Source organism: Rhinopithecus bieti, unplaced genomic scaffold (genome assembly GCF_001698545.2).
Source record: "Rhinopithecus bieti isolate Rb0 unplaced genomic scaffold, ASM169854v2 scaffold_81282, whole genome shotgun sequence".
In the NCBI taxonomy this organism is placed as follows: domain Eukaryota; kingdom Metazoa; phylum Chordata; class Mammalia; order Primates; family Cercopithecidae; genus Rhinopithecus; species Rhinopithecus bieti.
The window spans coordinates 53,714-66,027 of record NW_016830182.1 but is presented as its reverse complement, the minus strand read 5'-3'; the positions used below and the strand labels follow the sequence as shown (position 1 = coordinate 66,027).

Genomic DNA, 12,314 nt, shown 5'->3' with positions numbered 1-12,314 from the left:
TATTTTTTTTTTTTTTTTTTTTTTTTTTAAGATAGGGTCTTGCTCTGTCACTCAGGCTGGAGTGCAGTAGTGTGATCTTGGCTCACTGCAGCCTCTGGCTCAGCTGGAACTACAGGCACGTGCCACCATGCCCAACTAAGTTTTGTAGAAATGAAGTCTCACTATGTTGCCCAGGCTGGTCTTGAACTCCTGGGCTCAAGTGATCCACCTGCCTCCACCTCCCAAAGTACTAGGCTTACAGGCATGAGCCACCACGCCTGGCCCTTGAATTGTTTTTTTCATTCTAGAAACTTTCAGAATCCTCTCTGTTCTCACTCTGAAAGTTCACAACAATATACCTTTGGTGTGGATCTTTTTTCATTCATTGTGCTAAGCACCCAGTAATCTCTTTTAATCTGCAACTGTGTGTCCTTCCATTCTGGAAATTTTCTTATGTTATTTATTCAATAATTTTCTCTCTTTTACTTTCTCTGTTCTTTCTTTTTGGAACTTCTGTTAGTTACATATTAGAACTCCTAGATTAATTATCTAATTATCTTCTGTTTGCCATTTCTTTATTCTAGATTCACTTTATCTTTTAATACTTCTATTGATTTTTAAAATTTTATCACTATTATGTATTTAATTTCCAATATTATTTTTCAATATTCCTCTTCACAGGCAGTGTTTTGTTTTGTTTGTTTGTTTTTTTTGAGATGGAGTCTTGCTCAGGCACCAGGCTGGAGTGCCGTGATGCGATCTCGGCTCGCTGCAACCTCCGCCTCTCGGGTTCAAGTGATTCTCCTGTGCAGCCTCACGAGTACCTGGGACTACAGGTGCCTGCCACCACATCCGGCTAATTTTTGTGTTTTTAGTAGAGATGGGGTTTCACCATGTTGGCCAGGCTGGTCTCGAACTCCTGACCTCAAGTGATCCACCCACCTCAGCCTCCCAGAGTGCTAGGATTATAGGCATGAGCCGCTGCGCCCGGCCTGTTTTGTTTTTAAAGCTTTCTTGTTTTGATCCCTGAATGTATCTTCTCTGATCACTCTGAGATAATAATCATAGTTTTATTATATTTGCTTCCTGAATTTTCTGTGTCCTTTTGGTTTCTTTTTCCTGTGCATTTGTGTCTTTTGTCTTCCATGTTAAAATCTTTCCTCAAATATCTGGTGGTCCTTCAGGAGTAAGGACTGAAACATTGATTGGAAATGGAGCTGACTGGTTGATGGTCCTCTCAGTTTTTTTATTGAGGAAAAAAGTCTTTTATTGAGGGGCTACCAAATATCCTTATTCATGACACTTTTCTCTAGGGAAGCTTGATTTCCCAGAGGTGTCTTTTGCAGTCTCCATCTCCTAATTTAGGGTAGAGACCTGGCTACTGGGATTCCGGGAGCTGACAGGGAATCAGGCTTAGGGTTCTCAAGCATGGAATATACCGACTTTCCCTCAGTGTTTTTGTTTACAGCTATTTCATCTGCCTGGTATCCCCAGACCCAGAGCCTCTCTGATTGCATTTCGCTGGGAGTGAACTCCCATCTCCTACAGGACTAAGGGCCTGGAGCCTTCCTTATACAGACTTTCCACTAGGTTTCCTTGTTCCCAGCACATTCATCATCTCCAGCATTTGCAGAACCTAATGATCTCATTTCTGAGCCTTTCCAGGCCCATTAATCCTCTTGTCTACAGGTACTTGTTGGTCATACCTTCCTATCCTACTAAGCCAGAAGCCATCATTCACTCACTTTATTTCTACATACAGTATATTGTGGCTAGGATCAATGGTGGCACCTAGTTCCATCAAAGGTGTAGTATACTTTGTGTGTGTGTATGTGTGTGACTCAGGGTCTTGCTCTGTTGCCCAGGCTGGAGCTCAGTGATGTGATTATGGCTCATTGCAACCTCCACCTCCCAAGTAGCTGGGACTACTGGCATGTGCCACCATACCCAGCTAATGTTTTAAGGTTTTTGTAGAGATGAGGCTGATCGCAAACATCTGGGCTCAAGCGAGCCTCCTGCCTCAGCCCCCGAAAGTGCTGGGATTACAGGCCTGAGCCACTGCACCCAGCCCTCAGGCCACCCTTTAGTGTTTAATGTCACTCTGCTTTGGATAATAGTTGGAAACAGTATTGTGTTTCCCCACCAGTTTGTAAGGTCTCGGAGAGAAGTCAGTTGAGTCTTAGTCATTTGTGTAACTCCCTAATGACTGAGAAAGAAAGCCATTATTTAACTGAATTGTGATGAATTCTGTGAAAATATAAACTTTTTTATACTTTAAACTATACATACATAGTTTATATATAGTACAAACTATATCTAGCAGGCATAAACTATATTTAGTAGGTTTACAGAGTCTCATTTATGGCCCTTTCTTCCTGCTCTACCAACTCTACAGCTAACCGTGGTTTCTCAATTGGGATCGGTGATGTCACACCTGGCCAAGGACTGCTAAAGGCCAAGTATGAGTTGCTGAATGCCGGCTACAAGAAATGTGATGAGTACATCGAAGCCCTGAACACGGGCAAGCTGCAGCAGCAGCCTGGCTGCACTGCTGAGGAGACCCTGGAGGTGAGCCCAGTCCTTTGGTTCAGGGTCGCCCCTTTCTGTGCACAGTGGCTAAGGTGGTGCCCTCTGGGGTTGGGCTGAGCCATGAAGAGAGGTAGCAAAGGAGTAGGCAAGTCAAGGTAGTGGCGTCTGCCCTGTTGGGGCCCTGGGCTCACTGTGTGTATCCTCATTTGTTTCCTGAGGGTAGGGCCTTTCATCAGATCCTCATGTGACCCTCCTAGCTTTCACATCCAGGTGGTGAAAACATAGCTATCTGTTCATTCAACCACACGGGGTTGCTCTTGTTCTGGTGGCACACTCAGGTCCCTTCTCTAACTGGTACTTGAGTGCTCCTGCCTTTTCTATTTTCAACATCCTTCAAGTAGAAACTGACACCACAGCTCTTTGGTTTTTGGGGGTTCGGTTTGTTTTGTTTTGTTTTGTTTGAGACTGAATCTCGTTCTTCATAGTTTTATGAAGCACTCCAGTATGACCTTGGCTCACTGCAACGTCTGACTCCCTGGTTCAAGTGATTCTCCTGCCTCACCCTCTCGAGTAGCTGGCATTACAGGCACATGCCACCACGACCAGCTAATTTTTGTATTTTTAGTAGAGACGGGATTTCACCATGTTGGCCAGGCTGTTCTTGAACTCCTGACCTCAAGTGATCCGCCCGCCTCAGCCTCCCAAAGTACTGTGATTACAGGTGTGAGACAACACACCCAGCCAGTTTTTTTCTTGTTGTTGTTTTGTTTTAAGATGGAGTCTCACTCTGTCACCCAGGTGGAGTGCAGTGGGTCAGTCTCAGCTCACTGCAACCTCTACCTCCTGGGTGCAAGCAATTATCCCTGCCTCAACATCCTGAGTAGCTGGGATTACAGGCACCCACCACCACACTCAGCTAATTTTTTTTTTGTATTTTTAGTAGGGACGGGGTTTTGCCATGTTGGCCTGGTCTCGAACTCCTGACCTCAGGTGATCCACCCACCTCGGCCTCCCAAAGTGCTGGAATTACAGACATGAGCCACCACGCCCAGCCTCACCACAGTTCTTTGAGTGTATGGTCTTTGAAAGAGACTTGGATGCAGAAGAGAGAGAATTCATGTCTAATAGTCACATCCCCAGCCTGCTGCCCCTCATTTGAAACTATTTTAGCTAAGATCTCAACCAGCATGGGTGAGAATCAGAATCACCACCAGCCTGTGAGAACCTGAAACTCCCTGGAGCACCCAGGTCAGCAGTCTGAGTGCACCAGGCTTTCGCCTGGCCATCTTCTGCCTCACCGATAACCTGTGGCACTGAGCTTTGACTCACCTGAGTGTGGAAGAAAGGCTCTTTAAGCATTGGGAAGTTTTCTGGTAAAATACATTTTCTAAAGCAAGGAGAAACCAGAATTGTGTGAGGTATTTACCATTAGCTCATTCTTAATCTTACTTTCACCGAGTCTTAAAGAGAGAGAAAAGGATATCCCTCACTGGTACCTCCTAGAAAATTACTTGAGGCCTCGGCAGCAGCAGTTTTTCTTGGAACCAGACTCTTAACTGATTCAGCATCCTAGTTTGTAAGTTGAGGAGTAACTGTGTGGATGAGCTCATGAGCCGGAATATTCTTGTGAAGTCACCTCATCACATGCCTAGCTTGTGGACATTCAGATGTGTGCTTGGCAAGAATAAGTAGAAAGACAAATTTACAAACAGTGCAAGCAATTCTCTTTTACATACCACATATTATCTTATACGTTTGTATGGGGTGCATGTGTGTGTCCACACAGCTATTTATATATAGATATTTTGTTGGGTAGTATACACAAAGCCATACATTCTACCTTATGGACCACTTAAAGGAGTTTTCAAGTTTTTATTACTGTCAATTTTAGGCCAGGCTTGGTGGCTTATGCCTATAATCAAGGCAGGAAGATCCCTTGAGGCCAGGAGTTCAAGACGAACTTGGGCAGCATAGCAAGACCCCATCTCTACAAAAAAAATCTAAAAATTAGCCAGGCCTGGTAGGGACACATACCTGTAGTTCTAGCTACTCAGGGGTCTGGGTCAGGAGGATCTCTTGAACCTGGGAGTTTGAGGCTGCAGTGAGCTGTGATTATGCCATTGTACACCAGCCTCAGCAACAAGATCCTGTCTCTAACAAAACAAAAAAAAGAAAACTTTTGCCTTATACACCGATTTTAGAACCTTGTAGAAGATGCACGTGTTCGTATAGCCAGAGCATTTTGCTCCTCTAAGGTTCTGAAACATTTATTGGTTGGAAATCGGGCATCTTGCCTCAGTATTTTCAAATTTCTTTAAATGTTAGATTGAACATTTGTAATCCACAGAGGCAATGAGGACAACCCACCGAGGATCTCCTTTTCTCCCACTAGGCACTGATCCTGAAGGAGCTGTCTGTGATCCGTGACCACGCCGGCAGCGCTTGCCTCCGGGAGCTGGACAAGAGCAACAGCCCCCTCACCATGGCTCTGTGTGGCTCCAAAGGTGTGCATGTCCCTCTCTTACCTGCTGGCAGTGTGTTCTCCGTACAGGCTGTTTGGCTCCAGAAAATGTGATAGTCACAACTCCAAACAGGCATTTCATTTATTTAAGGGGATCTTTTTAAATCAGAGAGACTTAATTATTTGCATTTTGGGAAATTTAACTGCTTTGGAGGAACTTGTTGGTAATGTGTGTAGATTCTGAGTTTGAGGGTGCTTTGAGCAAACGTGGTCTTTAAAAAAAGACGAGGCCACATGCAGTGGCTCATGCCTATAATCCCAGCACTTTGGGAGGCCAAGGCCGATGGATTGCTTGAGCCCAGGAGTTCGAGATCAGCCTGGGCAATATGCTGAAACCGCGTCTCTATGAAAAAATACAAAAAACAAATTAGCTGGACATGGTGACTTGTGCCTGTCGTCCCAGCTACTCAGGAGGCTAAGGTGGGAGGATCACTTGAGCCCGGCAAGTCAGGCAGGTTGAAGAAGAAAGCAAGCCAGGGATTTTTTAATGTACTTAATGATGTGGCAGAATTCTTTAATTTTGTAGATACCGAGGCCCTCAAAGCATTTGGTTTTATGATAATACATTCAATTCAACACCTCTGTGCTTCTATTTCTGTACACTTTTTTTTTTAACAGGATAAAGTCCAGTCTCTTTAACTTTGCTGCCTTTCACCCCATTGCTCTCCTGCTTCCTGCCCTCAGCACATAGCCCACACTTTCCCATTTCTCTGTCTTTGCTTCCCACTTTCCCACCCACTTGGGAATTCCTCCCCCTCTCCCTTTATGTCCAAATCATAATGTCCTCCAAGAGTCCAACCTGGACTTGCTGAAGCGTCCTTGAAGACTCACCTGTCACTTCCCCAGCCTTTCCTCCAACCCACGTATGCTCCTGGCTCCTCTCGCCTTCATTCCGCCTTTCTTGGGTTCCTGACAGCTCCTTGTTGTCTTGATTGTATTTCTGTCTTCTACTGTTCCAAGACCATGACCTTGTTGAGCATAAGGGCCTATTCCTGTTTTACCCTTCCGATCTGCATGCACTTCAATTAGTGTTATTTTGATAAATGAATGTTACATTTCTGGCCCATGTCCCCAGGTTCCTTCATTAACATATCACAGATGATTGCCTGTGTGGGACAGCAGGCCATCAGTGGCTCTCGAGTGCCAGACGGCTTTGAAAACAGATCCTTGCCTCACTTTGAAAAACACTCAAAGGTAAGCAGTAGCAGATCAGGTAGCACTGTGAAGACCTCTTCATGTACACTTCCCTCCAAGGAACACAGACCTATTCAGATCAAAGACTATTGGCCAATTTCATGTGGAGTTTTATATATGGTATTTTTTTTTTTTTTTTTTTTTGCCATTTTATTAAGATACACTTCTAGCCAGGCACAGTATCTCGTGCCTGAAATCCTAGTATTTTGGGAGGCCAAGGCGAGAGGATTCCTTGAGGCCAGGAGTTCATCTGGCCAACATAGCAAGACCCCATCTCTACAAATAAATAAATATATATATACTTCATATGTAATTATTACAATTATATTTCATATGTAATTTACCCATGTAAGGCATACAGTTCAGTGATTGTTAATATATTCACAGAGCTGTGCAGCCATCACTATAATCTACTTTTAGAACATTTTCAGTGCCCAGAATGAAACCCTGTAGATATTAACAATGAATGCATGGCTATGTTTTGGAGGTGGGCAGGTCTGGCCCACAGGAAGGATGTGTTGAAGGTGTCATTTCCCAGGTAATGGGCAGGCAGCCTCCATCCACAGGGTGTCCTCTGAGGTCCTTGACTGCTTGCCTACTTTAAGGAGAGCAGCCGGATCTTAGGTTTCCCTCTCCTGTGCCACTTGCCTGCCACTGGCACCAGCACCAGCCCGGGCTGGGCCCTCATTCTCCTTGTCCCTAGTATAAAGTATTGCTCCATCAGGAAAGGGCATAGAAAGCCTACCATTTCGTGAGAATATACTGGCCAGGTATTTATAGTCTCAAGGTGGGGCATTTTCTGATTTGAGTGGATTTCAGAATCGTGGGCCTTGAACTTTTTTTGTTTGATTTTTCTTTTTTCTACCTCTCTTTAGCTCCCAGCTGCCAAAGGCTTTGTGGCTAATAGCTTTTATTCTGGTTTGACACCAACTGAGTTTTTCTTCCACACAATGGCCGGCCGGGAAGGTCTAGTCGACACAGCTGTAAAGACAGCTGAAACAGGATACATGCAGGTAACCTGAAGAAATGTAGGCCATTAGCAACAGAGCAGGACAGGGCTCTGTGGGTTTTGACTATTGAGTATTTGCATGTTTTGCACATGAGCTGTAAGGTGTATAGTCTTGGGTTAAATTTAAAAGGAAAAAATTAGAAAGGTAGATGCCCTGGAAATGAACAACCAAAAAAATGTAGTATGTTCCAAATCATCTTATGATGATCAAGACCAGGCCAGAGCCATGCATAGCAAAGCGCTGTTATGTTAGGAGAACATAACTGGAAGTACATTGTGGGATATGTCATTCAACCTCACTAAGCCTTGCTTTACTAACACGTGACAATGAAGGTTATTGCGAGGCCTCTGCCTCTCTCTTTGCAACTATTTATATAACTCATTATTAATATCATTCTAATTAACTCTAATGACCTATTCCAGTGCTCGCTGCAGGGCTTGGATGCTTAGAAGGAAAGCATTTCCCCAGAGAGTGTATGGCTCTGAGATAATAGACTCTGGGGCACAGGGCTAAACTAGAGGCTTCTCAGCATTTGTGCTTCTCAAAGTTTGCCACAAAAGTACCCCTAATGACTGAGGAGGGAAAAATACATCTTCCTAATGTTCTTCCATAAGACCACAGGCAAAAGGTGTCTTTTCAGTCCCTGTACTCCCTACTCAACAATTTGTTCATTTTTTAAAGTAATGTTTTTCACTACTTAAAACACCAGATAAAGTCAACGCTACAAGTTGCTGGGCCATGAACTTGCTGTAACTTTGTGTCTTCTCTCTCACTACTGTGGAAGCATGGCCCTTTGCAAGCGGGAAAACCAGGGTAGATAAACCAGAGATGTGAATGAGTGGGCCAGAACAAACACTGTGATTGGTGTGACAGTGGACACCTCTTTCCAAATCAGTAGACGCCTATTTCCATCATCTCTCCTGTACCTTGTGTATCATTGTCTGATACTTTTAATCATCTTTTTTTGTGTGTCATCCATGGAATACAATTAATCATCTTTCGAAGGGAAATTACCCTTCAGTGTTGGAGCATGCTGCTTTTGTCAGAAACTCAACAGACTGTGAAATATTTTTACCACTCTTGCCATAATGTGTGTTTTGACTTAATTTTTTGTCTTTACTTTTTGAATTAGAGAGTATGACTTTGCCAGAGCAGTGTGCTAACGTAAACCAAATTAGTTCTGGCATAAGGGATTTTTGTTTTGAAGTTGCCTAGAGGAAGATTCCTTTCTCTTTAATTCACTGAGCCACCATAGCATTCCTGGCTGGAGTGTTCAGCTGGTGGACGGTTCTCCCTAAGCAGATTTGAGAAGCCATTGCTGCCTGCTGGTTCTGACACAATACTGCTCCTGTTCTCTCTTCTTACCCCTCTGTCCCAGAAGAGGGCCTGCACCTGATTCTTTGTAATTCATATTGAAGTCTGCAGGGGTCCTGGCTTAAGTTCTGTTTAGAAATGCAAAGCTATTGCATTAATTTATACCTTAGGGAGAAAGAGAAGGAAGGTAAAACAGCCTAGGAAAACAGTGTTTGCAGAGTCCTTTGTGGGTGATGGGGCTTAAGTTGCATGTGTTCTAAAATACACTAAAATGCTGGAGGTTGGAGCATATTCCAAATCCCACTGCACAGGCTAGTAAGGCATTCTTGCTCTTGTTCTTGGGGTGAGAGGACTCTTTTTAAGGGATTTCTAATAAAGTATTTTTATGTGATTAAAGTGCTTATAACCTTGAGACTCCTGAGTTGCAAATCTTATCCTCTCCACATGTGACTAGTCTTCCCAAAGCAGCTGAGCTTTTTCCTCCTTTTCCTTTAGCGAAGGCTTGTCAAATCTCTTGAAGATCTTTGCTCCCAGTATGATCTGACAGTCCGAAGCTCTACTGGCGATATTATCCAGTTCATTTACGGAGGAGATGGCTTAGATCCTGCAGCTATGGAGGGAAAAGATGAACCTTTGGAGTTTAAAAGGGTTCTAGACAACATCAAAGTAAGATTTAGCATTATATCTGGGGTTAGAGTGTTTTTAAGGATGTTTCTTTAGGATGGAAGTACTGTTTGGACTATCACTTGCAGTTAATAAATACTTCAGTATTTATAATCCCAAGCACTGGATTAGTATCTTTTTTCTTTGTGTTACTCTGCATAATTTTCCAATATTAAAAGGGAAGGGCCAGGCACAATGGCTTATGCCTGTGATCACAGCACTTTGGGAGGCCAAGGCAGGAGGATCACTTGAGGCCACGAGTTTAAGAGCAGCCTGGGCAGCAAAGTGAGACCCCATTTCTATAAAAAAAAGAAAAAAACAATTTTTTAAAAAAATTTCCAATATTTAAAGGAAAAAGGCCAGGCGCAGTGGCTTACACCTAGAATCCTAGCAATTTGGGAGGCCAGCACAGGAGAATCACTTGAGACGAGAAGTTTGAGATCAGCCTGGGCAGCAGAGTAAAAACTCAATCTCTAAACAAATATTTTTTAAAGAATTAGCCAGGCCGGGTGTGGTGGCTCACGCCTGTAATCCCAGCACTTTGGGAGGCCGAGACAGGTGGATCACGAGGTCAGGAGATGGAGACCATCCTGGCTAACACGGTGAAACCCCGTCTCTACTAAAAAAATACAAAAAACTAGCCGGGCGAGGTGGCGGGCGCCTGTAGTCCCAGCTACTCGGGAGGCGGAGCTTGCGGTGAGCTGAGATCCGGCCACTGCACTCCAGCCTGGGCGATAGAGCGAGACTCCGTCTCAAAAAAAAAAAAAAAAAAAATGCAAAAAAAAATAGCTGGGCATGGTGGCGGACGCCTGTAGTCCCAGCTACTCGGGAGGCTGAGGCAGGAGAATGGCATGAACCCAGGAGGCAGAGCTTGCAGTGAGCTGAGATCGAGCCACAGCACTCCAGCCTGGGCAACTGAGAGAGACTCTGTCTCAAAAAAAAAAGAATTAGCCAGAGATTGGGCGGATCACAAGATCAAGAGATGGAGACCATCCTGCCAACATGGTGAAACCCCATCTCTACTAAAGATACAAAAATTAGCTGGGTGTGGTGGTACGTGCCTGTAATCCCAGCTACTCGGGAGGCTGAGGCAGGAGAATCACTTGAACCAGGGAGTTGGAGGTTGCAATGAACCAAGATCGCACCACTGCACTCCAGCCTGGCAACAGAGTGAGACTCCGTCTCAAAAAACAAAAAAAGAATTTGCCAAGGATGATGGCATGCACCTGAAGTTCCAGCTGCTCAGGAGGCTAGGGCAGGTGAATCCTTAAGCCCAGGAGTTTGAGGCCACAGTGAGCTGATCTCACCACTATATTCCAGCCTGGGTGACAGAGCAAGACCCTGTCTTAAAAAAAAAAAAAGACAAAAAAAAAAGTTGTTTTCAGTTGAAAGTCTAGTGTTGGTAGTAATCAAATGCCAGCAGAAGAGGACTTTGTTTGGTTTCTCTCTGTGTCAAGTAGAGCGCACTAGAGACCAGTTTTGTAAGTCACGGGTATTGAAAAGCAGGCACACTTCATATACTTTGAGAATATAACTTGGAACAACCTTTTTGGAGAGTAGTTGGACAGTATCAGTCTGAGTTTTAAATATGTGTCCCTTTTGACTCAGTAGTTTCCCTTACAGAAACTCCTTTTGTCCTCTAGAAATGGTCTAACTATGCCAAGAATGTTTTTTCCAGGCTGCTTACAGTAAAGGCAAACCATCACTAGAGGATAGTTCAAATACATGATGGTCTGTCTGTACAAAAGAATAATAATGCAGCCATTAAAACATTGAGTCAACTTGGACAAAGCAGAGGAGAGAAAAAAAGAGGAAATTCTGTCAGGGCTCACACTTATAATCCTAGTTCTTTGGGAGGCCGAGGCGGGCCGATCACTTGAGGTCAGGAGTTCAAAACCATCCTGGCCAAGATGGTGAAACCCCGTCTCTACTAAAAATACAAAAAAATTAATCGGGCATGGTGGTGCATGCCTGTAGTCCCAGCTACTCGGGAGGCTGAGGCAGGAGAATCACTTGAACCTGGGAGGCGGAGGTTGCAGTGAGCTGAGATGGCGCCACTGCACTCCAGCCCTGGCAATCCAGCAAGACTCCATCTCAAAAAAAAAAAAAAAGAAATTTATGAGCTTGAGAAGTGGGAGAGTATTTTCACTCTTGAAATGTTTGAGTTTTTTAAATAACAGTTTATATTTTTAATGTAAATCTAGTGGGGGGCGGGGAGGTGGCGAAGGCTGGGAAGTGATAGGACAATACCTGCTGAATAGCCCAGAAATTTTTGCATAGGATGGAGTCTCCATTTATCCAGTTTTCATCTTCACATGAAAGGTAGAGTCCACAATTTGTTTTGAAAGAAAAATCACTGGTTGCTAAAAGCTCACCTCGGGTAAGGTCATTTTATCCCTTATAAGTTCTGTCATCTACTCCTGCCCCCTCTCTGTGGCCCCTACACATAATATAATTTTCTTTTAATACTTGAGGCAGTCTTCCCGTGTCCGAGTGAGCCTGCTCTCAGCAAAAACGAGCTGATCCTGACCACAGAGTCCATCATGAAGAAGAGTGAGTTCCTCTGCTGCCAGGACAGTTTTCTGCAGGTGAGCTCTGCCAGGTGCTGACCATTGCACCCAGCCTGGCTGTTGTAAAGAACTCTGTTTGCCAAGGACTGTCAAGTGGATTTTATAAGCTGGGTTTTTGTTTTTTAAGGTAGGGTTGTTCCTTTGTTAAAAAGTTCAAGAATGAGTCAGGCGTGGTGGCTCACGCCTGTAATCCCAGCACTTTTGGAGGCCGAGTCTGGTGGATCACTTGAGGTCAGGAGTTTGAAACCAGGCCAACACGGTGAGACCCTGTCTCTACTAAAAATACAAAAATTAGCCAGGCGTGGTGGCAGGCACCTGTAATCCCAGCTTGGGAGGCTCAGGCAGGAGAATCACTTGAACCTGGGAGGTGGAGGTTGCAGTACACCAGGATGGCACCACTGCACTCCAGCCTGGGCAACAGAGCAAGACTCCGTCTCAAAAAAAAAAATGACAGGCAGTCATTCAAAAATGGCCAAGGCAAAATCTCACTAGCCAACATGCAGAATTTATCTTTTTTTTTTTTTTTTTTTTTTT

At 44.2% G+C, this 12,314-nt stretch overlaps 1 protein-coding gene across 1 annotated transcript in view; it reads left to right on the top strand.

Annotated features, from left to right (window-relative positions):
• POLR3A (RNA polymerase III subunit A) overlaps positions 1-12,314 on the top strand; it is a 50,913-nt gene that overhangs the window by 22,234 nt on the left and 16,365 nt on the right. The window contains exons 15-20 of the mRNA XM_017865203.1: positions 2,375-2,547; positions 4,901-5,012; positions 6,105-6,223; positions 7,099-7,236; positions 9,043-9,213; positions 11,685-11,798. Of these exons, the coding sequence (XP_017720692.1) occupies positions 2,375-2,547; positions 4,901-5,012; positions 6,105-6,223; positions 7,099-7,236; positions 9,043-9,213; positions 11,685-11,798 (827 nt within the window). The remainder of the gene's footprint in view (positions 1-2,374; positions 2,548-4,900; positions 5,013-6,104; positions 6,224-7,098; positions 7,237-9,042; positions 9,214-11,684; positions 11,799-12,314) is intronic.